At 38.6% G+C, this 27,649-nt stretch overlaps 1 protein-coding gene across 1 annotated transcript in view; it reads right to left on the bottom strand.

Annotated features, from left to right (window-relative positions):
• Positions 1-27,649, bottom strand: part of igsf9a (immunoglobulin superfamily, member 9a) — a 55,204-nt gene that overhangs the window by 21,375 nt on the left and 6,180 nt on the right. Inside the window, 6 exon segments of the mRNA XM_034126060.1 lie at positions 4,224-4,365; positions 9,817-9,928; positions 11,007-11,155; positions 14,281-14,427; positions 23,510-23,719; positions 23,849-23,943. Coding sequence (XP_033981951.1) covers positions 4,224-4,365; positions 9,817-9,928; positions 11,007-11,155; positions 14,281-14,427; positions 23,510-23,719; positions 23,849-23,909 — 821 coding nt within the window. The 5' untranslated portion in view covers positions 23,910-23,943.

The raw sequence follows: 27,649 nt of genomic DNA on the forward strand, positions 1-27,649 counted from the left end.
TACAAATAAAACATGAACAGGTAGGGAACTAGAAAAAATATTAAAAATAATAAAAAATATAATAAGAATATAACAGTATTTACATTGCAATGGAATGGAATGAAAAAAGGAATAAAATATGAATAAAAATCAGCAGTAATAAAAAAGATAAACGCTTAAAGTTAGGGCTGGCTATAGGCTTAGATTACGGCTTTCACCATTAATAATATGAATACGCTTTATTTATATATAGCACTTTTCATGCATCGGGTGCAAAGTACTTTAACAAGGTTCACATCACAATTTAAAACACAACCAGAGATTTATATGCGGCAAAAAAAAACACATGACTTTTATGGTTATTTGGGTGAAGGTTCAGTCAAAAACGATATGCTGATCTGTGATGATGAGAGCACTGAGACTGAATCTCACATATTCCAAGGATTCAAACAATTATAATTGGTTTAATATTATTATAAATAAATTGAAAGTTATATTTTAGAAACAATTTAATAAAAAATGGAGTAAGTAAAAAAAGCCCAAGGATTTTGCACTTAAAAAGAATAGGAAATGGATTAAAATACAGAATACAATCAGTAAAGTACTTCAGACAACTACAAGTAGAAATTGGAATATTTGTATTTCAAAATTGATGAATTGATTTTCAAGGCCCGCACATTATTCCCTGACCTTTGGGGGACCAAGGGGTTTATAAAATCCACTTCTGTCTAAATAAAACTAATAATCATTGTGTTTTTGTTTGCTTAGCACGACCCCTTCACATAGGAAACATGTACTCTATAGTCAGTCAGCTACAGTATAGTGCAGCGTCCATGTTTTCTACAGTAGCCCAGAAGGGACAGACTGAGGAGGGCTGAAAATGAACGCAGGAAATCTGTGCATTAGTGAAAGAGAAGCAGAGCAAATGAAAGCGCTAACGGGGACTATTTTAGTGAGAGGGCAGGGTTATAAGGAGAAAATCTGAACATGAAATGAATGAGTCACGCTCTTATAGCTGAATACCACACTTTTGAATAAAAATAGGTGGAAAAAAGCTCTATATGATTTGATGATAAAACCTACCACCTATGGTACTTTCAAGCAAAAACACTGATAATCACAACATCTATGGAAAAGGCGGAAAAGAGAACCTTTTATCATCTTGCAGTTATTGTCCCCATCTTTAAAGGGAATATAATGGAGGAAAAAACCTTACCTAACTACGAAAAAGCCAATTTTCTGATCCACCAACAAAACATCTATGTTCTAGTTTGTATTGTCGAACACCTCGGATGTGCCTGTAAAAAGTACATCGCTCCACTCGCTCTTTGAATAAATACGCACCACTCCATATATTTTAGTTTTTCACAGAGAGCTTTCTTTGGCACTGCTGTGTTATTTTACATTTGCTGCCTGTTGTTGTGATTTAAGTTCAAGCTAAATATGCATTTTAACAACAAATCCTCTGACCACATTACCCCCATCCTCATCCAACTGCACTGGCTCCCTGTTCAATCCCAGATCAACTCCAAAAACCTCCTGCTCACCTAAAAGACCTCCACAACCTGCCCCCCCCACCTATCTGGCTGACCTGCTTCAGGAGTGCACCACACCACCATCTTTGAATGTTTAAACAGCATTGTGTCTGGTGTTGTATTATACAATCCATTGCTTAAAACAGCGGTTCCCAACCTTTTTCAACTCAGGGCCCACTCAACATTTTTTTCGCGGCCCACATTCAACCATAAACAATACGGAGGCTAAATAAAGTTCTCAGAGTACTTTTATTTTAATTAGAAAATGAGCTGGCTATCAGTAACAAACAGACATTTGTATTACACGGTTTAGTTGAATACTCGATTCTGATTGGTCAATTCAGAACATGTGACACATTGTTAATCCAGTAGTACAGACCGCTGTCAAGGACTGTAATGACCGTTGCTAAGGAGGATCAAGAAAGAAAAAGGAAAAGAGGTTCAAATAAAAAAAAATCTTAATAATGTTTCCACACAAATCATAATGCTTTGGAAATTATTTGGCGGCCCACTTGCAATGCCCCCTAGTGGTCCGCGGCCCACAGGTTGGGAACCGCTGGTTTACAACCAGAGCAGTATGATAAAACCGTGAAGTGAAAGGCATTGCACTGACAAACATAGTACAGTTTGCTAACCGTCCCCACCCCTCGCCTCGTCACCATGGGTGCTCAGGCTTTTGGCTAAACTAACTAAAAACCCACCTGTTTAAATTAGCCTACTCACCATCAAGTGTCTACTTTGTATCCTCCATGATTGCCTATTAGTGTTTTTTTAATCATGTTCTGTTGCTTTTAAGAAGAAGAAATGTAGCCTTTATTTATCGCTCGAAATTCAGTTTCCCCTCTATTTTTACATCCATAGTTTAACCACACAGTAGAGGTAGGTTGCACACACATGCATCTGGAGAGGTGGCAGAGCGAAGAGGTTGCCAGTCTTTCAGGCACTAGGGAGCAGTTGGGGGTTCAGTGCCTTGCTCAAAGACACCTTGGAAGGGCCCAGGAGGCTAACTTGCACCTCTCCAGCTACCAGTCCACACAGATCATTGTAGCATCTTGAGCGAATCTTCTTTCCTGAAACTTTCAGAGTCTCTTTTCACAGAGGGGACACATGTTGATGTATAAAAGACATGAACAAGTGGATTTTGCACAATAGGTGACCTTTAAGTATTTACTCAATTGTACGGTGTCCTTGGGTGTAATAAAAGGCGCCCTTATAATAATTGTATTATTATTATCAAAGGTTTTTTGGCAAACTCAGAGAAAGAAATCATGAGTTTCATAAAGAAATGACCTTATCTCACTTCTTTATACTTTAGGCACAAGGCTTCTAAATGCGTATTTAATTATTTAGTTTGAATAGAGATGAAAAACGGATACTTTTTTGGCCATGTGTCACAAAAGGTTGATTCAGAATGTACCTCACATGCGCCAGACATGCAGCAAAAACACTTTTCTCCACTTACACTATGTCAGTTTTACAAGGGCATTCAACATTAGTCATCAAATCCTTCAGTGAACCGCACATGACTGCATGTCACACAGGCTTTTGGGAAATGTCGCTTCTTGTTTTTGGATGTTGCGCTGGGACCCGCTCTCATGTACAACGGAGCAAGACTCAAACATGGAGGCAAATATTAGTTTCTATTGATGGAGAAGCAGTCTCTTTTATTACAGTGCGGTCCGTGCGATGGTTTTAAAGACCTCATTCAATCACAGCTAAGACGAGTTGGAGAAAGTTGACCTTGAGTGACTTTCTGAAGCAGATCATTTGGAGACCTGTGGTGGAGAACTGAACTCTGGTGTCGATTACAGAGGAGCCATCCAACCTCTGCAGCTTATCCAGAAAGCACATCATCCCTTACTTGACAAAGAAGAAGGATGTATCTTCTACTGATGAACAAAGGTGGGATCTTCTACGTGAGTAATTAGAAGTACCAGAGTGTAGGACTACGCTGTTACAAGTAAAAGTCCTGCATTCAAAATCTTACTCAAGTAAAAGTAAGTACAGTACTTGAGTAAATGTTCTTAGTTACTTTACACCACTGCTGATGAAGACGCATATAAAAAGTCTCTTTTGATGAAGAAGCAGACTTTTTTATTTTTATTTATGAAGACGTTATTATTTCCTATTAACGAAGAAACTAATATTGGCTTCTGGATTATTGAGGAAGCCGATTTTCAGATTCTATTGATATACTGTAGAAGCAGAATCTTATTTATATTTTTCTTATTAACAAAGAAGCAGATTTTACTTTTTAATTGATGAATAATCAAGATTGTTGCTTTCATTGATGAAGAAGCAGATGTTAATGTGTGTAGATAATATAGTGGATAACATTGTTTACCTTTGCTGCAGCTAGAGGATAGAGACTTTAGGGGAATAAACATAGTTTTTAAATCTTCAAATTCAGAACGTTTATCTGACTCATCTTACCGCACGTCCTTTGTTTATTTACAATTTCCACTACCTCTTTTTGTTGATTTCATTTTCCCTCCCTCACTGTGAAACATTTTATTTTTCAAATGTTCAAAGTGAGATTTGATTTAGATGGAAAAATCAATGCAGAGCCCGTAGAACTAAGAGAATAAAACAGAAAGCTCACAAAGATAACATTTTCCTCCGCCTGCTGAGGGACCTGCATTAAACATCAAAGGGGGGAGATACAAAAAAAGCTGTGTTTCAGGAACAAAGAGTAAAGAGCGCACTCACTCGATGTGATGGACGTTCTCGCCACCTTTCTGCCACACGTAGGTCATGTTGGGGGGGTCGGCCACCGCCTGGCACCGCAGCAATGCATTCTGGGACTTGTTGAGAGAGGTGCTTTTGGGAGGTATGACAATAACAGGCGGACCTGTAGGGAGTCACAAAATGTGTGATTACAAAAAGGGATACAATTAAATATAATTCTCTAAAATGATAGGAAATTGTGCCTATTAAAAAAAAATGGAAGCAGAAATACTTTATTTATCAGAGGGGGGAATTGAGTTTTTGTAATAGTCGTTCTGTTTTAGAATTATATAAAATATAAAATAAATAAAACAGTATGGGAAAAATAAAGACCTTTTTGAACATTAAAGCATGGAAACATGTCACAGTAGAGAAACTAAATACCAATATGAACCTGAAATAGCAGAATATGTCCACTTTAATTACATAGTCTTTAAAAAAAGCTTTTCCCTTTCCTCAAAATCTGCTTTATCATTTCAATTCAGCCAGTGAGTGTGGCAGAAGTCACAAAAAGTGCCCTTCTTTATGTCCTTTAGGCTACACTTTTGCCGATAACGTTACAGCAGTGTTCAAAGTTAACTTTGATTGTGAAATAACATGTTTGTATTGTATCAAACAAAATGTTCTGCTTCAATCGTTTCTTTTGAGTGTTTATCCTTTCAAAAGCATGTCCACTGCACTTAAAAACCCTTTGTTTTCTCGCTTGCCAGACACAAATGGAGACAAGCTCCCGTATTAAAGGGGCGGTCTCAGAGCAATCCAACAGCAACATAAATAACATTTATAGGAAAATAAAAAATAACTTTCTTTCTTAGGGTCAAAGTGCCATTAAATATGATGACAGAGAGCTTCATTAAAAAAACATTAAAGGAGCTTTGAATGTAAAAACATTATCTTCGGGCACATCCCAATGTTTAAATCTTACAAAAATAATACATACATAAATCTTAGACTTAAGGAGGACATGCTTTGCTTATTTTTAGGTTCATATTTGTATGTAGTGCCTCTACTGTGACATGTCTTCATGCTTTGTCTCCCTTTGTCTCCCCCATAGCGCTTATTTTTAATGTGCATTTACTCTACCCTTCAGTATCTTTTAAACATCCTAAATGCATCAAAGAGGACGCAGATTTGTTTTTCATTTACTGTGGATCTATGTGAGAGTTACTGATAAATAAAAAGATACGTAACATACCGACATGAAAGGAATCAAGTGTGAAATATGGCGGAGTTACACATATGAACTCTGATCATGATCTACCTCACAGAGATGATTAGTATTCGCCTCTGTAGTGTGAATGTGATACGACACACTAAACACATGTTTTCTGAAGATTCCTGGCTTATCAGTTCTTATGAGTTGAAGGGATTGAAGGGAAAATATTAGAATGTTGGTGCAAATGGGGATATATATTAAACTGCCCCTATCCGTTTTCAATTATTACATATACAAACTCATCTTTAAACAGTTCCTTTAACGTGTAATTAATATTGTATTCTTTGTATTTTAGTGTGTTGTTTGGAGATTATTTTAACATTTATTTTAACCTGCTTTGTAGCATTATTTATTATTTATTATTATTAATAATATTATTTATTTATTTGTATTTCATTTATTTTATTATGTGAATATATTTATTTATTATTATTGATTATATATTTTGAGGAAGTACTGAGTTGTTTTACTAAAAAAAAATAGTGGAACAATAAATACGAATAAATAAATGCTTTATTAAAAGAATGTTTGTGATATACCATTATTGACAATAACCCTGATACATAGAAAAAGGAACAAAATAAATATTTATATATCGATTATATTGATTAAATGTTGTATAAAACCATCATACTGCCCTGGTGAATTATCACATCCAAGATAATGATGTAGTTAACATTTGATAGTAGCAAATTAGGCCAATTTAAATATTTGTACACAAAATAGAAGAAAACATAAGAAAAAGTATGTGGTGACAATATTTTGGATTACAAAATATAAATCTACAATGTTTGTCGAAAATACTGCATAAAAATAAATAAATAAATAAAGTAATTTGTTTTACCATAAGGAAGTAAAGTACCTCCAATGTTAGTACAGCATCTAAGTAAATGTAATGTAATTTAGCAACTTCCCACTATAAGTGGCCACAGTGACACGTCCGAAAACCCAAAAGTAAGTTAGCATTTCATCTAATCTAATCAATAGATTTATGATCGATTGATTTATGATTAGAAAATTATAAAAGTAGGGTAGACATGTGTATATTATCCGGCTGAATAAAACGTGATCCGTCTCTTAAATGCGTGTCAACCACAGACCTTATTTCGAGCTATTTTCCAAAATCCTATGGAGAAATTGCATTGGTTTTTGTCGAAGAAACCGGAAGGAGTTTACTTCCGGGTTTTAGGACGCGTCACTGTGGCACCCTATTGGAGTGTAATAGTGAATGCATCACTGGTTTAAGCAACAAACACTCATATTACTGTGAGAAAATGAGCTGGGGATTTGAGTGTTGAAAGTCCTGATTACTGCTTGACAATTACACCAAAGCACAGGAGAAAAGCTGTCAATAAGAACCTTTTCAGAAACAAAATAATTGAAAACATAATAATACCCGATACCCCCGAGACTCCTGCTGGAAATGTTATGTAATCTCCTCGTAAACTAATCATGAACGCCTAGAAGGTGTTGCCAAACTGTCACATTTGTTCTTTTCCCTGTAGTGTGCAGAGCGCTAACACGTGTGCTAATAAAAGAGGGCTTGGAGTTTCACATGTTCTCCACAGCAGTCCTCCCCGGATAGATTAAGTATATTTAAATGCCTGATGGATATATGCATTAGTTTGGAGGTTACCGAAAGCTTTTAGACTTCATCCAGATCAGCTACTAGTCTCCTGTGATCCATCCATGTGGCACCGGCGCACAAAAACACAGCCAAAGCTCACATAATGTGACTAAGACTGACAGTATTAAAGCGGTATGTGCTCGGGATGATTATTATTCAAGATTCCAGAGACATTATGCAAAAAAAATAAAAAAGACAATGTTTCCCCGCGCAGCAGCACCACGCTCCAGACGAGTCCTGGCCCTCCGGAGAAAAAAGACTCCGCAGTAGGTGTAGGTGTAGGAGTACAAAAAAGGAGTCAGGAATAAACAGCACAATGCATTACGTCGTGCTGTGTTGGTGGTGTAATCCTATGATACATAGCAGAACATTTGCATATTCTACATGTATTTGTCCTCATATTGGGCAGTCAATTCGTACATTTTCAGGCAAAAGACACAAAACTATGGAACCGAGCACATTTAAGTCCTGGATTCAGATAAACCTATTACCCATGTAGACACACTTGTATTTTATATATAGAATGTATCTAAGTGGATGTATTTTTTGTTTTTGTTTTTAAAGAATAACTTTTCCCTACAAACTCAGAAATGTTGATACCTATACAAGTGAAATTCTATTATTCTTGATAACCCAAAAAACAAGTGAAATTCTACATACATGCCATTGTTATATTGCTCATATTAAAGCTCATTATTCCTTCACTAATATATGTTTTAAATATATATTTATTTATTGTATAGGCTGTTACACATCTCCTTCAAACAACTGTTTTAATTCAAGTTTATCACCAAATAAAATACAAGATTACATTTGAATAGTTTATGATAACGATATTGTAATCCTTTGCCCAAATCTTATATTTACTGAAAGAGCTTGAACGAGTCATTATATAACTCAATGAAACCTTGCTGTGTTTACCTTAGCTGTTAGCTTCGGTAGCTAAGCTTACCTCCAGCTGCCAACATTTGGTGTCTAGCTCTGCTCTAATTTCAACCATGGGCGTAATTTCCACTGGGGACAGGGGGGACATGTCCCCCCCACTTTTCAAAATCCCATTTGTGTCCCCCCACTTTTTAATTATTATTATTATTATTTTTTTTTTATTTTTTTTTTACGCAAGCGGTCATCGTCACAGAGGAGCGTCTGTGTGTGTGTGTGGCACGAGCGCATCTTGTGAGAGAGACAGAGAGAGAGAGACATAGAGAGTTATGGGGGTTGTTGTTAGCATTTGGTGCTAGCTTGGAGCTAATGGAGATTAGTAGCTGTTTCAACAATGAGGAGAGGGAGAGCTCTTTCCTGTCGGACTTTGAGAGACTGAGAGAGAGAGAGAGACAGAGAGAGAGACAGAGAGAGAGAGACAGAGAGAGAGAGAGAGTTACGTGGGTTTATTGTTAAGCTGTTTCAACAATAAGGAGAGGGAGAGTCCTCTCCTGTCGGACAGAGAGATAACATCAGCTCAGGGAGGTAAAGGACTCTCTGAGTGATTAGGTTGTAAACTTTAGTCTAGTTATCTCAGTGGGTCTCAAACGGTTTGGTCATCTATGTAAACAAATATTTCCATCTATGTAATATATAGTTGTATATAAAATAAGTTAAGAAATCCTTCCAATGTGTACTATATATAGGTCAGTACAAAAATAAAAAACAGTTTGAAAGGAGAGTGATTAGTCAAATATGCATAAATAAAAAGAAAAAATGCAGACTAGGTAAGATAAAGATAGGAGAGAGGAGTTTATCAATGATATGTTATTGGTTGTGAGCATATTCTAATGGCTTTTTGATTATTGAAATATATACAGTTCTGTTTCATATGAGTGTTGAGAACTGTATCCATAAATCTCTTAATGTTGCCCTCAAAGTACACCAGATTGATGCATTCAACTTCGATTTAAAGAAAACAAATCTTCCGGGACCCCCCTAGAGGATGTGAGGTCATCACAAATAAAACAGGTTCACATGGATAGGATACTAGATAAGTGTGCACACTCATTATATACACTACACATTTTTCTTGGATTTGTTAACACTATAGTCCCTAATATATTTGTAGAAAGGCAGGAAATGGAATTAAATTGAGAAAATATTTCATTGCGGAGGACCCCCTGGATTTTAAAACATTTTTCATATCAGGAAAAACAAAATCCTCCCGAGTAAGATCTCTGTTTGTACCATTAGCTAACGACCGGACAAAATTAGTCTTGGGCCTGACAGTGCTAGATTGCTATGGTATGGCTAAAAATGCTACCGCTATAGCTAGTAGGCTAGCTATATGTGTTTTCTTGGGAATCTGTCACATTTTGAAAACATTACATCTCATGATATAATTACATATTTTCAAGCCAACAGCTCAAGAGAAATGTACATTTTCAATAAACCAGAAACATTTTTAGATATGTAAAAAGACAATTTTTCCCCCCTGCGGCCCTACAGCAGCTTCACAAACTCCTAAAAACCACGTTACATCTCTGAAACTCAGCCTGCAAATTGAACCAAAGGCAGAGCTTCATGACGATAAAGCAACTCTCTACATCCCCAATGAAATCCTGTCTCAAATGATGATATCAATATTATCCACACAGCGCCAGAACATGAGTGAAATTCAGTTTGAGTTGCTGCTAAGACTTGTGTCATATGATGCAAGAAGGAGAAAGAGAAACGGATGGCAGGCAGCCAATTTAGGCGCACACACACATCCCAGAGACTGAAGGAACACACACACACACACTGACCTTTGATCTTGACTCTGGTCACGCAGGTCACGTTCCCCTCGGAGTTGGAGGCGTGGCAGGTGTACTCTCCTGCTGACTGTGCGCTCACTGCTGGCAGAGATAAGGCTCCTTCCTGTAAACATCATTATCAGATCAGCTGAGAGGCACATTGATGCAACTAGAACATATAAATACATAAATGTAACAGATAGTGTACGCACATACAGACAGGTACACACATACTGTACATGTGATACATACTTATGATGGATTAAAAGATGTGGAATGTGTGTAGGATACACTAAGGAATGTACTTTATTGAAACACAACACATATGGTGAAGAAGTTGCAAGTCTGTCTGCAGAATAAGATTTTAAGTGTTTAATTTTAAGGATTACACAGGGCCGTCCCTGGCCAATTTGAGGCCCCACGCAAAGTTAGATGATGAGGCCCTCTGGTTCGCGAGCGTCGACCGGGGGGGGGGGGGGGGGGGGGTTGCTAGTGGAGCCGGCGACACTGTGCCGCGCCACACTAATTGCGCCGCATAAACGCATAGGTGCGACTCAGTTGAGGCCCCCTCCGCGAGGTGAGGCCCCACGCAGTCTGCGTGATCTTCTTGTAAGGAGGGACGGCCCTGGGATTACATCAGTGCTTCTGGTTTAATTTGTTAGTGTTTCCTAGCTAATTCAACTTTTAAGAAATTCATTAGTTATTATTTGGAGGAACCCGACCACTAGATTGTGAACCAGACTGATCCGCCTATGATTTTTTTTTAAATGTGTTTATTTTTATGAGTAATATTGTTTAATCTAGTTCCGTCTCTACCAGATGCAACAATGGGTAACCATGAAAGCATGCACTTTAACACATACTGTATATAACCCTTGTGAAATGAATTTGATGGTATGTAAATACTGTTATTTGTTCATTTTATGTACACATTTGACATAAAATGTAGATGAAATGTAATTTTTCTGAAGCTATAATCCACTGCTCGTTAAAGCAAAGAGCAAATCAGACAATCATGTCGCAGTCATTTCATGCATTTAAGGATTTATACATCAAGATGATATTCTTAAGATCAATCTAAATCATCAGAATTTGGCTGATTTAAGTGACTTTGAACGTAGCATGGATGCTAGCTTACTGTAGCACTAGAGACACAAAAATGAAATCCATATTCATCATTAAAGCACAGTTGTATAACATACCTGATCTTCTGTCCTTTGAATGACACTGCCATCCTTTAACCAGGTGATTGTTGGAGTGGGGTTGCCATTAGCAACACAGGTAAGCGAGAGGGATCTTCCAACCAGAGCTTCCACCACAGGAGGCGGGGCTTCGGCGAAGGTGGGTGGAGCTACGGAGTAAATCATTAAAAGGTTAACGTCAATTCATTTATACAAGGAAAGGATTTATACAAGTAAATCCCCTTCTGTTTCATTTGTAAAACACAATATTCTCTATGAAAATACACCTAAATAAGGGCTGGTCGATATGTAAAAACAAATATTACGATATTTCTGATGAAATACCTTCATATCGATATTGCGTTGGGTTGACAATTGGTGCTTTAACAAAATATTTATCAGTTATAAATAGTATAATTGCTGGTAGGTTCTGAAAAAGTAATCACTTTACTGTAAGCCTTTACAAATTAGAAAAGGACACTTAATATCATATAAGAAATCTAAGACGATATCTAGTCTTATATTGCGACTTCGATACAATATCGATATTTTGCCCGGCATTAAAATAGAGGAAAATGTAGCAAAATAAAACTCTACAGCAGCCACAAAGCAGCAGCAATACGAGAAAAAACTTCAAAGAGAAAAAACAGAATATCAGACAAAGATTCCTTTGTCTCCATCCTCAGCATGTTATCAATTCATGTACAGCAGCTCAGCTTCGTTCATTAAACAGCAGCCGTCTGTGTTCAGTTTACTTCCATCAAGTTCCATTATTATTTCAACCAGTGCCAAAGTCAAAAAGCTGCCTTTTAGATGTCCTAATTATAAATGATTTACACTTTGATCTCATTACAGAACACACACAGAGAATTTTCCTTTAATATCTGACCCCAAACGAACCGCTTGCAACAATTCTTCTGATTTAAACCTTTGTTGTAACTTTGTATATTAAATAACCAGTGGAAAAAGTTTCTTTCTACAAGACTAAGAATCATTTTTCTTTTCTTATCTGGATTACCGGTTCAAATGTTTGTTTTAGTGTCGGTACACAGGAGAGGCCTGGTGAAACTATGGTCTGTAATTCAAAAACAACGGCAGATACTTCTGGTCTAAAGAAAATACACTTTTAAATGTGAATGGCTTTTGTTCTTTGAGCATTTTCAGCCCATGGAGGCCTTTGACATTCTCATATATGTTGAGACAAACACTAGGGAAATAAAGAGCATACCTGGGAGGACTGTCAGTGATGGTGCGTTCAAGGCCTCAGTCATAATCTATCATATTACACTTGTTTCTAACGGGTGCACACAGGCCAACTCGGTGCAACTGTCTCGCCTCGCTTTGATCTGCAAGCGTGAGCCCCAACTTTGTTCTGTGTGTTTGTGGCAAAGGTTTTCCCAAATGCGTATAAACTTCAAAGCACAACAAAATAATGATGCATATTTAGATGTATTATTTAGACCCATCTACACGTAGGGTGACAACTGTAGTCAGAAAAAAAAAGCGTGGAGAAAGTCAAAAGTCGCCCAACTTTTAAAGAAAGTTTACATTAAAAAAAGTTTTTATAAATAAAAGTTAAGTTTAAACAACGTGTACATAGAGTTTGAGTGGTGCTTTACAGAGTAGAAGATGCAGGTATGATGGAATAGATGATTTTTAGTAGTTCAATTGGACTATTCTGCTAATAAGGCTGAAAACCATGTACTTGGAACCTTTAGATGTATTGTATTATTTGGCATAGAAAGGGACAATTTCTGCAATAACGTCGTTGTATAGGAAGTGGCAGACTGGAAAATACAGTAAGATCTACAGGAACTTGATAGTTCAAACCTGCTCAGTGCAGCTTTAATGTCAAACTGATTAAATATATATCAAGACATTTGTATAAAAGAATAAATGCACTTTTTATTTATTTGTCTGCAGTGAGAGACTGACGCTAACCCCGCTCCTTTGTACACTGAGTGACACTTTGTGCTCGCTGCCAATGACTAGGCTTATAATGTCACCACTATATATATACTCTAATAATAATATTTAAATATGAGACTATGCGCTTTAGCCAGTAGCGCACTATAGTAGCTGACATTTCGTCTCATAGCAACATTGGCCCTAAGAAGTCAGTCAAACACTGCCATGGGAAACGCCCACCAATATGTATAAAACATGTATTATCCTCTTTTGAAAAGTGGCACATTATGTACAACACGCAGCTGCATATAGTTTCAAGTATCGTTCTACAGAAGAGCCAAACATTTCATATATTACATTTTGACAGGACCAGAGACTGTGTATAAGGATCTGGTTTCATGCAACCTAAGGCCAATGTTCCCCTTTTAAATGCAACTTTTGGCATCAAAGATCCGCGCCTGCTGCCATTATGATCCTGGCTCACATTGGGTTTGGTTCTAAGTAAGATATGGAAAGAAAGTTGCCACAATAAGAGCAAATTATCAAATGTAATAATTGCAGCTGGCCTTTCTCTGCTGTTATAAGTTATGCATTCGGACTTTCTGTGTTTTGATTGGCACACCAGGCGAAGACCAATCTTGGATGGATATCCTCGTGGATTCATCTTCTTATTATAGACACATGCATTTCCAAACATTTGGACTACCTATTTCATTTCATTTCAAACCTTTATTTATTTGCAACATTTATTTATTTTATATGTTGCAAATGTATTATCTTTTCAATTTACACACGGCATCTATTGCACATCTGTCCGTCCTGGGAGAGGGATCCCTCCTCTGTTGCTCTCCCTGAGGTTTCTCCCATGTTCCCCTTTAAACTGTGGGTTTTCTCTGGAAGTTTTTCCTTGTACGATGTGAGGGTATAAGGACAGAGGGTGTCGTATTGTCATACTGATATTCTGTACAAACTGTGAAGTCCACTGAGACAAATGTAACATTTGTGATATTGGGCTATATAAATAAACATTGATTGATTGATTGATTGATCTTATATTTTCAAACTACATATTTTCAAAGCAGGTTTTGTCCTTCTTACTCCCCAGGGAAGTTTTTGTTTTTCGTATAGGGATGTGTCTGTCAGCAGGAAAATGACAAAAACGAATGGCCTTTTTTTTTATAAAACTTAGTGGAAGGGCATAGGCCATGAAAGAACACATTAAATGTTGGAGTGGATCTGAATCACATGGCTGACACACGCAGTCATTTTCAACTATGGCAAAAGGCCTTGCCAGAGGTCTCTCAGAGTGCCATTCTGGTTAAGGTTAGGATCACTGATTTTTCTCCTATGAAGCGAAAGAAAAACAACACAAACACACACCACCCACCGGTTATAGAGAGCCGAGTCCAGGTGCCATTTTGCAGCTCATCCGTGGATTCATCCAGCAAGAGGATTCGACACTCGTACAAGCCCTGGTCGCCCAACTGCAGCCCCTCCAGCCTGAGGTCGGTGAAGCGAACCAGAGACACCCGCCCTGCAGAAACAAAGCACACAGAGACACATTATAAGCCTGCATCTGATGCTGATTTCACCTGTCATTTCACTCCAAGCATTATTGTTCTGGCCCGAAACAGTACATTCACAAACACACAAAAATGAAATCCTGGTTGCCAGGTGAAGGCTTCCTCGAGGTTGAGCGCGGCTAGTAATACTGGCTCTTTATATTTTTTTCCAGTCTGCAGCTCATATCTCTCCGGTGTCCTTCTAGTTTTCACACTTTATCAGACAGACAATTGTGCGGCAACTCAACAGCACGGAACGGCCCGGCTGAAGAGAAACTGTCAATGGAAGTATTATTGAGCTCTTCTCTCAGGAAAACAAGACAACATGAACACAATAAAAAACCTGGAAGTGCCTCAGTGCTGCTGGGATGAGTGTGTGGCGACGGTAATTATTAACCTAGGCTTTTTAGTGGCAGGAAGGGACAGTCGAAAAAGAACCAGGAAGTTGGAGTTAGGCATGTTGGCAGAGATAACACACCTTATTTACTTTTCCGTGCTGCCAAAGGGGGAGTAAATCCACGCGGGAGAAGAGGGGAGGGAGGGGAACAGTGGAGGAAAACACACATCAGCTAACACTCTAGGGATTACGCATTTCAAAATCCTAGCCTTTGACCCGTGGGAGTTTTATTTCCCCCGTGGTGTGTTTACTCGCTCAGTGCGATGTAGGTCAGTACAGCACCTCAGAGGAAAGGTTGCTTTGACGCAGGGAAACGTGATTGGGTGTCATCGGATAAAAAGGCAAGGGTGGAGGTGAAGTGAGAGCACGACCCAACAAATGCCGCCCTATGACACGATGCACCACGACAAGGGATTTGAATGCGAGGTAAATTAAGCGTGAGAGGGAAAGCAGAGAAAGAAGAAAGGGAAATGTGTCGATCTATGTCTCCTAGTTTGTCCTCGGCACGTCAGAGAGTGCACAAACAAGTGTGTGAATGCTTTGAGGTTTTAGTGAGTTTTTGGGCGAGTAACTCAACAACTGAAAAGTGTAGGTCATTAAGCTTTGAATGGTTGATGGAAAACAAAAGAGACAACAAACAATAAAAAACAATGTCTCTGGAAAAACTTATTATAATACAATGAAAAGTAGATAATAAAATAGGAGGCATAGAAACACATTTAATTATAGAAACTACATTAATTAGAGGCATCAAATTATGAAAGTATAGGTCTGGGTCAAAATCAAAATGATATATATATATATATAATATAATTCATAGTAACTTAATAAATCATAAAAATATTATAATATGATATACAATATAATATTATAAAATTAGTAGAAGTAGTTCTGTCTCTATTGGACTAATTTAAATCGATTAATTCTTTTATTTTAGATTAAAGAAATAATATAATTTGCAGTAAATATAGATAAATCATTATAAGAATAATATAATTTATAATCGATTTGTATATAAAAAGGATAAATAGTTAATATAATATAAAATTAAAATAATTAGCCACACAAATGTTTAATTGTTTCTCTATTAGTATCTATCCTACCTTGTATTGCTGCATTTTGATGTATTTATTCAGCCATTTTAACTTACCACTTTTTTTTTAAATATCATATGCACTTGCCCAGCTTCAGCGTTGGACTTAACAAATATGTTGTGCCTGCCTTCAGCCAGATACACAGTGGAAAACAAGAGGAGACTGATTTTGCAGCTTAATGCCAATGTTTTTTGGAATGAAGTGAGTCTGGCCTGATTTATATGCAACACAACTGCTCCGGTGGCCCCTGTAAGAATAGTTTTCATGCTGTTGAGAAAATATCATCAAAAATAATCCCCTTTTGTTGGGAAAATACTGAATGTACTCTTTCAATATCAGAGTAGCAAATGATAACGAAGGCCCAACTGTAACTGACATTTATGACAGGATCTATGATTACCTAGAAGAGCATCAGGACTGTTTTAGGCATATGATAGCTATGTGATTAACATGATGATTCAGCCTCTATGGAGATAGACATATGACAAGCATGGTCATTTCTGATGTGGGTCTTAGCTGATCTGAACTAAACATTGAATACTGCTTTGAACCGGTATTCCTCCATCTTGTGACTGTAACACCCTCTCTTGTATACAAGCATGTGAAGGACACTGTTCTGGAACTAGTTGAACCAAATGCTCTGTATGGGATGACTACTTCCATTCTTGCAAGGATAATAAATACATGTATCCTGATATTGAAGCTCAAACCGGTGACGAGTGATTTTTTCTAACACCTTTGCTTGATGTTCTCCGACATTCAGTCAACTTTACTGACATCCAGCTAGCTTCAAAATGTTCTGAAGGAGTAAAAATACCTTAAACCCTTGGTGGTAAAAGACTAAAATCATTCTTTAGATCATGACACGTGAAACCAAATAAGAGTGAAAATGATACCTACAACAGGTAAAAGCCCCTCCCCTATACCAACATCTCATATTCCCTCCCCTGCACCCCCCCTCTGCTCACTTCTTTGTTACTAAACAATACCCTTTATCAATTCAATTCATGCACAAACACACCCATATCGATACACCACACACACACACAACTGTCCAATGCATTAATTGCAGAACTGTTTCTAACTGTAGACGCTCAACCATCAACCCCAGAAGGCTTGTTCCCTCAATACGGTCTCAGGTGACGGGGGAACACGAAACCATTCAGCGCTGTGAGGAAATACAACTCTTTACAAAGGGATAGCATCAGTCTGATTTGAAAGGTTAACAGACTCTACTGGCCTTAGAGGAGATTATTAAATGTGGCAGCTATGTGGCTTAAGGTAATAGCTTCAAAAAGGGGAGGAATTTAATCCAAGTTCATCGATCGTGAATTTAAACACTCGTGTAAAGTTGAAAACATGGACTATGCTCAGTTTGAGGATCATATTTGTATTTTGTGACTCTGAACTGAACTTTGGGGTTTAAGCCTTTGCAGACCATTGACATCCACAACAACCTATATAACAAACTACAGGAAAGGGAAAGCCCCACAAAGCATATTGGGCCTCTTTAAATCGATTAGTCAGTCTATTATTTTTCCTTTTCAATGCATTTTTTCCTTTGCTCCTTTAATACCATACGAATAAAGGGCTTCTGATACTGACTCTTGGATTCAACTTTAAACAGCTTTTATTTATTTGTTTTGCAGCGTTACCAAAGTTGTGTTCATTCCTGTCCTTGCTTCTTTTAGGTCTGTTTTTTTTTTTTTTAAAGCGTTGCAAATGATGAAGCTAATCAGGCTTTGAACTACAAATAACCTTCAAAGTGAAACAAAAGCAAGCATTCCTGTGCACACAACAAGTTAATGGGTTTGCACAAAGCAACCATAGAAGCAGGCCCTTAAAACGATAAAAGCAGCACTTTCTTCTCAGTTTTATTCAGAGGGAAGGTTGCACCAGATGTATTGATTTTGCTTCTCCCAAAATGAATGTGTAACATTTTGGAGACAAAGTTTACAAATGACAAACGAGTCTTTTGGGGAATCAATGTGGAAAGAATTCGTTTTGGACAGCGCTCTTTATGAACAATTATTTAAATTCGATACTGCATTGTGTGACACAGACGTTTATGGCCCTGAGAATGTGATATTCACGGGCGGGGAGCCAACGTCGTCTCTGAGGGATGTCGTCAGCTCTTGGCAAGCGGAGGCATTCAGGTACCGGTTAAAAAAAAAAAGAAGCAGATAAAGTTTCACTCCTTGCTGCTTGTTGCTCTATTAAACCCCGCTGTGTGCGATCGAGCTGCCTCCTTGCTGCTCTAACAAATATGAGTAATCCCCGGGTAAACCCTCATGTTTGTCTATGTGGGAAAGGAAGCTCATTAGCATTGTTAACTGCGTGTAATGTGTTCAGATCACACACACTCCTGCTGATTGTGATGGGATGTGCACGGTAGAGCAGTGCATTTAGACAGCTGTATTTACTTTTTATGGAGTCAGCAGCTGTATGGGAGCGGAGGGACTTTCTGTCCTGTTCACAGAGCACAGACTAATCCTTTGATCTTTACTGCTCTATTACAACAAATACATTTAAACCCTTTTAGCTGTTAACACCCTCGGGGGAGCAGCTATCTGATGTATCTCACACTTTAGTAGCTGCACACACGGTGAAACACAAAGCATATTGATGGATGAGGTGGACTGTAGGAAGTTTGATTTGTATCCTCTTAAGGCAGCGGTGTGGATTCACAGAATTGATTACTCTAAACTCAACAAAGTCAGAAAAGACTTCCACTCAGACTTTAACACCAATGACTCCTGACTTGGACGTTTGACTTAATACTTGTTGTCTTAACTGTAGCCCAAATATGACAAAGTATGTTATGGTGTGCCATAAATTACCCTTTATTTACTGATCAACTACCATTAGAAGATATTCATTTATTCTAGTCCAAAGTTAATAGAGTGGTGCAGGAATGAGTCCTAAAACCTGGAGATGACTTGTCATTTTACCACTTCCAGTTCCCTCGTCTGAAAGTCAATGGTTTTTTGAACATGTTTGTGGTTAGAAGCCTAAAATAAGGCCTGTGGTTAACACAAGCTTAAGAGATTTTCACGTAATGTTCCACGTTATAAAATACATCAGTAAACACCCCACTGGTGAATGTCCAAAGCTTCCATGTGTCATAAAAATGGGGGTTGCTAAATAGTGACTAAATGAAAAGACTTAACCTCATCACACTAAACATTAGCCGCCTTTAGCTTAGCGATGGTGATGCAATGTAGTTTGTTTATAGCCTTACATTAGCTCTTTACTTTCATGCCATTGCATTTACGCTTCAAAAATGTCAGTGATGTTAATGTGTGGAGATTATCCTGTTGAAAAAAACCTGTAGATAAGTGTGTGTTAGCCAGAATGCTTCTTTTCTGCAATTTACTCAAATCCAATAAGGAAATACCATTGCTTTTTGTCGAGGGAGACCGTGGGATAATAACTAACGGGTCGATGCACAAAAATCAGTGCAAGCCTCCATTTTCCAAATCCAATTGTATAGGCCAATCCGACAGCATCTAATCAGGTTGCAAGGAAAATCATGAAGACCTAATGTTAGGTTACTAAGCACCACTTCGAGAATGCCGTTACATTTGATTAATAGCGCAATTTTGAAACTCAAGGTTTGGGACTTGAAACGTGTTAGTCTCGACTTTGGAATTAAGTGCAAGGACTTAAGACTCATTATGGGTATGGAAATAATTGACCCTGTCTTAAGGTGATGAATAAGGAGCAATGGTGGGAGTAAAGCGATTCGCAACTAAACTTGGATTTTAACACCAATGACATTCGACTTTAGTTGGAGTTTTTTTACTTGAAAATATTAGATATCTTTGCCCAAGCCAAAAAACCGAAAAGCCCATTATTTAATTAGCATGCCTCAAATCATTAAATAGACTTATATTTTACTTGAGACTGAACTGACCAGATCCAATTTGTTAGACCAAAACCAAACAGCATCCAATCATGTTGCAAAACCATGAAAAAGTAGCGTTGCATTACTGAGCACCAGTTGGAAAAATTGACACCAAGGATTACACTACATTACATATCATTAAGCAACGCTTTTGTCTAAAGCAACTGACAAAAACTGCAGGAACAATGAATTTCTGTTTTAAGGTGACAAACGGCTAAAAAAAAGGTGGGTGCCATAAGAACCTTAGCCGAGTGAATCTCTTGGATATCTCAGGTAACCATAAGAATCGCACCTACTAAACAACAGTGGGACTCTGGGTCCAGAACCGTTGAGACACCCGAGAACAGTCATGGCCTGGGGGGGGGTGGGGTGAAATCCACACTACTTGATCCACCTCTAAAAGCGTTAGTTTCCCATGCGGCACCTGTTACTCCCCACACCAGCCAGTACCTGTGAGAAATCCCCGAGCTCAGCATCAGAATGGACAAAGCATCTTTTTTCAAACCTTTTTGTATTAGCAGCTTTCTGCTAGTCACCTGAGAGGCATGTGATTAGCAAACCTGTCCTTTTTATAACAAGGCCCTTTATTGTGCTTTATGGTCTAGCGAAGCTTACAAGAAGTGAATTCATGGGCCAGAGGCTAGGCAAATATTTAGGGTTTTTTACCACCAGTATATTGCCTCGCTTCTTCTGTAACAAAGAGCCAAAGTAATGAAGTATGACATCAGAGCACGTTGAAGGATTGTCTGCACAGTTAATGACAAAAAGGCTACTGTCTCTTAAGAGCCCGGGCTAGAATTAAAGCCTGCCCCGCTCCCACTCACGATAATTCATCAGCCAAGGTTCACCCTGACTTTATTGCTATGTAAATGTCTGTATCTTATTTCCTGCTGGGCTTGGGCGAAGGAGTGGCATTCGACTCAAATAAGGAATGCTCTTGTTTCAGCCGAAAGCAGGTTCTGATCCTTTGACAAACATATACTTCATTGTAGTGATTACTGTTGTTTGCTGTGTGGCACTGCAACCAATGGATCTGTGACATCAAAGAGCTTTCCAGGTTGTAATAAAGTGGTATAAAGGATTAGGCTGGCGACATTCAATACTTTTATTGTCAACAAATCCCTAAACAAAACAAAGAATTTATCCTACGGTAAGTATATTTCTATCCAACCAAAGCCTCCCATATTTGATTCCCTTGTGCTCAAGAGCTCTATTGTGTTGAACGTGAGAATGCAAATGTAAATAACAATTTAAGAGGAATACCTTGTGCATGAGAACCTACAGCAGGTTCTGGTGCACTTGTCATTACCATGGACATATGCACCTCTGTTTTATTTCGACTCAATCACACTTACATCATCCTGGTGCTGTACATACTTGGTAGCAAACCAGATGGGTGATAATTAAATATTTGTTCGGGAATTGAGGCCGTGTGTTCATAAAGGAAAGGGAAGTGCAGTGATATGGACAAATGCATTGATTGATTGATTGATTTGATGAGTCAGAAAATCAAAGAATAACACTGGACTTTTCATGAAATAAATATAAGGGCAAACCCAAAAAAGCATAATAGTGCCCCTTTAAATAGGGCTGTATATTGGAGAGAATTTAATATAGAAATATGCAGCATTTTTAGGGACCTGCTGATTGACATATGGGCCTTTTTCTACTTTTATGTTCCCCTATTGTATGGAGCTTTAAAGTTTTAAAGGAAAAGAGAACCACATTCTGTATCAGCTAGTGCCAGCTTTTCATTGACGCCATACAATGTTTAAAGTGAGTAAAATATTTCAAAACTTCCTCGAATGGGTGCATACTAAATGTCATTTTGTATCCGTTTATACACATTTCCCTAAACTTCAGCCTGATATATTTGACATTGTTGGAAACAGACTTTAAATCAAGCTCTGTTGGTTTGAGCGACGTTTAGCTTCACAGCTTGACTTTTTAATGACTGATGCAACAGCTGGTAATTAGGGTTTATAAGGTTAAATCTCTAATTGTTTCATTGTTATGTGAAAGAGTGATTGTTGAAGTCTCCTAATGACTGTGTTCAACTCGCTGAAAATCAATAGTAAGTGGTAGTTAGCTGCTCCCACCTGAATATTAAAAAGAATGCATTTATGTCCCTCTTTGAAGTGGTATCATCATGCCTGCTGGGGGAGTGCATTTTAGTCAAAACCATGGCGCTCCAGCAGAAATTCAAATAGCATTTGGAAAAGTCAAAAGGTCGAATATCTCTTCAGGCAACTCTATGGAAAATAAAAAAGACTGATAGAAAAGGAAGATCGGAGCCACCTAGACATGCTCTCCTCTGTCCACACTAGTCCCATTGTGTGTGACTTTAAAGGATAACAGGAGCTACACAAAGGTATTCTTGGTCCATTGAGGATCATTTTCCCCCCAGACTGTCTTTGTTCTGGGGGCTGTGGGCAGAAAGTGAACAAAAGATGATGATGCAATGCAAGAGTCTTAACTCCTTTTAAAAAGTAGCTCCCACTGAGGCAGGTTTGAAAGGCCATCAAGGTGTGATACTGAATATCCTCTGAAAGCCAGTTATATTCTTTCACTAGAAGAAATGTGAACTGAAGCATGTCGAAACCATCCTCATTCTATTCATGTTCAACCTTCTCTGGCCTCGAATCACATACATGGTGGCATAAAGGTCTGTTACTTAAAGGTGGGGTAGGTCATTTTGAAGAAACCAGCTCGAGATCGCTAGAATTTGAAAATACACAGCCGGAAAAAATCTGCCACTTCCTTACAGAGCCCCTCCTCCAACACACACGAACGAGCATATGACCAATGAGGGCACGAGATAAGTTTTTAAGGCTAAAATGATTGGTCGTGCTTTTTACAGTACTACGGCTTCCACAGATGACATTTTTTTATGGATTTTTTGTCAAAGCACTTAAGATATTCATTGCTATCGGGATGTTAAGAGCATTCCATGGAATATAACAAAAAGTGTATCTCGAGCCGGTTTCTCAAACTTACCTACCCCACCTTTAAGTTATTGTGAGAAACTTAGCAATTTTGTTGTTGTTCAAATATGCATATGGTGGTTTAACATCATGTTGCAGGTGAACAGTAAACAAGACTAAGAGTCAACAGGCTTTCTATTGGCTGTAAGAGGCTGTACTCATCTAAATAAGCAATTCAGATTAGCTTGATGCTAATAACAGTAACAATGAAGATGTTAGCATGCTGTTTTTAAGCTGGTGTAATGTCTAAAACTAAGTTTAGGGTGACACTTCTTTTCTAGGTTCAGGAAAAGATTGTTGTTTAGGTTAAAGAACATTGTTTACATAACTTTGACATAACTTGAAATCCAAAAGGAAAAAGTGTAACATCCCAATTGTATTCCCAGATGTCATGAACACTAGCAGTAAGCTCACTTAAAAAGTGTGTCCTTGAGCTATGCATCAAAGTACATAACATTTGCATCATAATCAAATTACATGAAGCCATATAATGAAAGCCAGGTTAAAAATAACGAGACATTTGTACATGTAGATCCGGCATGAATATATAGAGAGACAATATGTCCTTTAGACAATAACAGATACATTTGCTGTGGCACAGTGAAGAGAAGTGATGAGTTTAACATTACAATGTTCTGTTGGATTACATGTGATCCTTCCCATAGTGCTTACCTTCATATTGTGGATGTAGGCGAGGCACATAAGATCCAAATTTGATCAGGACGGGGATGTCCAGTCCTTTTCGGACCCACTCCACTACATGCAGGGACGCTGATGGCACAGTATCCGGCCCTGATGGAGTGAAACTACACTCCAACTCCACCACACCTCCCACCTTTCCAAGGACCTCCGGATTGGCACCTTCAGCGGTCACTGTTCGGTCTATAAGAAGCAACATTGACACGTTACTTGATTGACTTGGACAACGGTGTGCACATTATATGGAAAAGTTTAGCTGAGAAGACAGTGGGAGGCTAAATATATTGTTGATCAAACGATGGAGATACTTACGAAATAGGCAAACAAGTGACACCACAGTGAAAGTCTGCAAAGATAATTTTGCTGACCCCATATCTGTCACTCATGCAACCTGCAGCATGTTCAATCTGTTGGCAAAAGAGACACAATTGTCACAATCACATTACTTGCTTGGCTGCACGCAAGATGACAGCCGTCTGTGACAGATTTCTAAAGTAAGAAGGCTAAAGCAGAGCTGCCGCTTCTGTCATATTTTAACAGACAGGAGGAGAGGAGCGTTTAGATTTTCATACAGCTTTCCAATAACTGGAATTCTTCCCATATCATTACACAAATGGGTAGAGCTGCCTGTGCTGCCAGAAAACTCCTGGGCCCTATATCCTTTTTCTGAAAGTAAATGACATAAATGCCACATAAATCTCCCAAGTGTCACGTGCGGAGCGACATTTAAGTGTTTTATTTAGAGCACATCAATGGAGACATTTGGCTGGGGCGGCCAGGAGACTCAGCACTCAATGAGGGGGATCAGTTGAGCTGAAGGCAGCGTACGCATCAAAGAGTTCAACTTAATGTCAAGACTCTGCGACCGATTTATTTCGGTCAAAACAACCCTGGTTTCCATTTTATCACTTGTGTGAACCCGAGTGAGGACACCAACAAGATACTGTGGGTCAGATTTAAGACACACACACACACACACACACACACATCCATTATTTCACCTCCTATAGGAAAAGCAACCAGCCCCTGTTTGAAATGAATGAGTAAATGCCACACATGCTGATGGTAGGTGTCATATCATGCAGGAAATTTACATTGGGCAACAATTCCTGTCAGATCTGACAGGAAATGAGCGCTCATATCAGCTCTATGGCCACACACCAGTTCAGCTTGCTAGCTTCAGCGCATATCTCATCTCATTAAGCTGAGGTAATTACAGTGTGCACATGTAAAGAGCAAAGGTGAACATGTATACACACACAAAGGCAAACATGAAGAAGTGTGCCAGATAAGAGACAGAAATTGCCCCCCGTTCCACATGCGTAGAAAACTGAAAATGTATTTTGAGTGTTTGGTCCAAATAAAAGTTGATAAAACTGCAGCTATGAATGACAAGTCCCTTTTTGATACATTAATCAACCCCAACTTCCTCCCAAAGACAACTTCTGCGTACTACAATTTGGAAAGTCACTGTGATAAGTCAAAAACAAATGCAATCCAGGAGAAAATATGTTTCCCTTAAAAGCATAATTGGCTAAATGCAACTCCACTTTAAAGCAGAAATTGTGTAACCCTTGATTGCGGTGTTGGGACACTTTTGTTTCTCAATGCAAGGCACAACAGAACGTAGGAAACTGCTAACAGAAAAAAAGAAGCTGATTGTTGGCAGGAGCATCACTTTTTGTAAAAAATAACAACACAAATCCTTGAAAAAATAAGAATTCAGTTTTAGTGAAGATTTGTCTTGGAAGTTACAGCACTGTGACTGTGCGTGGAAATATTAATTCATTTATTTGAAAGCTACCTGCCACAAAGTGCATGTCAACATGACCTCAAAGGGCACAATACAGCTTTCCTGTCCACCAGCATGGAAATATGTCATCGACAGCACTTAAGCAGTACAAGACACGACGGGCAACATCATCTAAAGAAATATTAACATCACTTAAAGGGGACCTATCATGCAAAATGCACTTTTGTACGTCTTTTATACATGAATATGTGTCCCCGGTGTTCCAGGGAACTCACCAAGTGTCAGAAAACACAACCCTCTCTATTTTCCTCCATACCCAAATCTCTAAAAAAGGGGCTGCAACGGATCTGATAAAAACTGATCCAGATTTGAACACTTCAATGACGTCACAGAAGTGGCGCAACGGCTATTGGGCCAACTCCACCAATCAGGAGGAGACAGCCAAGGCCATAGAGTGGCGAAGTCACGCCCATCTACTTCCGCCCCATGGGACCTTATTTCGGAAAAATAATGTATTGAAGTCAATGGAGAGAGAAAACTTATCTTTCGATCCCGTTTGAATTGTGCCATGAATTACACATATGATGTTTGTCAATCTTAAAAAATCATTTCCATGTCAAAAAAGTCACAGTTTGTCGTAAAACTGTTGAAATATAAGACTATGAAAAATACGCAACTAGAAAGACTACAAATCCCAGAGTCGCGTAAGTGATGTCAATTGTTTTCCTCCACTAAGATCAGCGCCATATAGATAGAATCTATCTATATGGCGCTGGCTAAGATAAGATAACTTTAACAAGATGCCTGTGTGCTTAGTACCAGGTTGTTCATACCAGCAATGGGTCTTGCTCGTTCTTTCGCTTCCCGTCTGATGAAAGGACTAGGAGTGTCTGGATCAAGCTAGCTAGTAGCTAGCACATTAGTTAGCATTACAGCCTTGTCATTTGTATTAGCCTTAACATGAAGTAACATTAAGTAACCCAAAATGTTAAACAGTAAGAGTAGTAGTCATATTTCGTGAACCCTTTGAAGAGTACTGTCACACCGGTGTGATCATTCTATAATACACCATTTAAGCCCGGGGGAGAAATGGCCATCTTGGTGACGTGTGTTGTTGACCAGAGATGTAGTTCATTGAGCGTTTCACACAAACAAATGTGTTACTTCACAGTTTTACGACACATTTTTTTTTTTTTGACTTGCAAAATTATCTTTTAAATTGACAAACATCATATGTGTAATTCGTGGCACAATTCAAACGGGATCGAAAGATAATCTCTCTCTCCATTGACTTCAATACATAATTTTTCCGAAATAAGGTCCCATGGAGGTCCACCGGAAGGGGAGGGACTTCGCCACTCTATTGCCGTTCGAAAGCGCTGGAGACGATGTAGTACATATGCCAGGCCTGTAGGTGGTGCTGTTCTCACAGAATCAGCCCTTGCAAAAACAGGGGTAAAAAAAGTGCAATTTGAGCAAAATGAGGCATGGCTAAAATGCATGATCTGTTTGGTATTTTGAAAAAAAAAAAAGTATAAATATGCCTTATATAGGTATGGTCCTACACTATATTATTATAATATAGCATGATAGGTCCACTTTAAGGCATGAATGACGTCAAACATCAAGTACGACTCAATGGGGTTGTGTACTTTATAGTTGCAGCTCTGTATACGATAGGATTCATGCAGGACTACTGCTTGAATTGGTATAAGGGCATATATTTTTCTCTTGATCCATCTGTCTGTAAGGTTGTGTGTTATAACCCTTATACAGTTTTTATCCTGTATAAGGCTCCATTATAAACAACAAGGGTGACTTTAATAGGTTTGTATGATCAAATAATGATGCCAGACTCAGTGACCTGTACACTTCCTGGATATGAACAGCAAACACACCTTCATCCGACAGTCCCTACGGCTTTTATGGGCCTTTTCATTTCAGGGCCGGGGCAAAGTCTGAACCAGTGAAAAACAATTACGCAGTCCGTCAACAACTGCATGGCTTGTTCCAACAAACTGCCATGATTCAGCAAACAGTACGGCATCCACTGATTGTCGACAAAATCAAAGTCCCCAATCTGAAGCGTGTCTGCTGAGCGCCCAGACTCCCCTGCCTTCCTGCCCTTCTTGGTTTTATGCAAAACAGCACAATAGAGAGTTCACCCAGAACGCATTACATTTGAATCAGGCCTCGACTGTTTGCTGAGACTGAGCCAGGAAGGCAAAAGGTAAAGCTTCAACATTATAATTATTGTTTGACATCCCAGCACACAGCAGGGGAGGGGGATAGAGTAACACAATCGCACAAATTAAGATGCCTGTTGCCATGACTAGGCAGCGACGACTCGTCCCCGTTTG

This window comes from Trematomus bernacchii, unplaced genomic scaffold, assembly GCF_902827165.1.
Source record: "Trematomus bernacchii unplaced genomic scaffold, fTreBer1.1, whole genome shotgun sequence".
Taxonomy (NCBI): domain Eukaryota; kingdom Metazoa; phylum Chordata; class Actinopteri; order Perciformes; family Nototheniidae; genus Trematomus; species Trematomus bernacchii.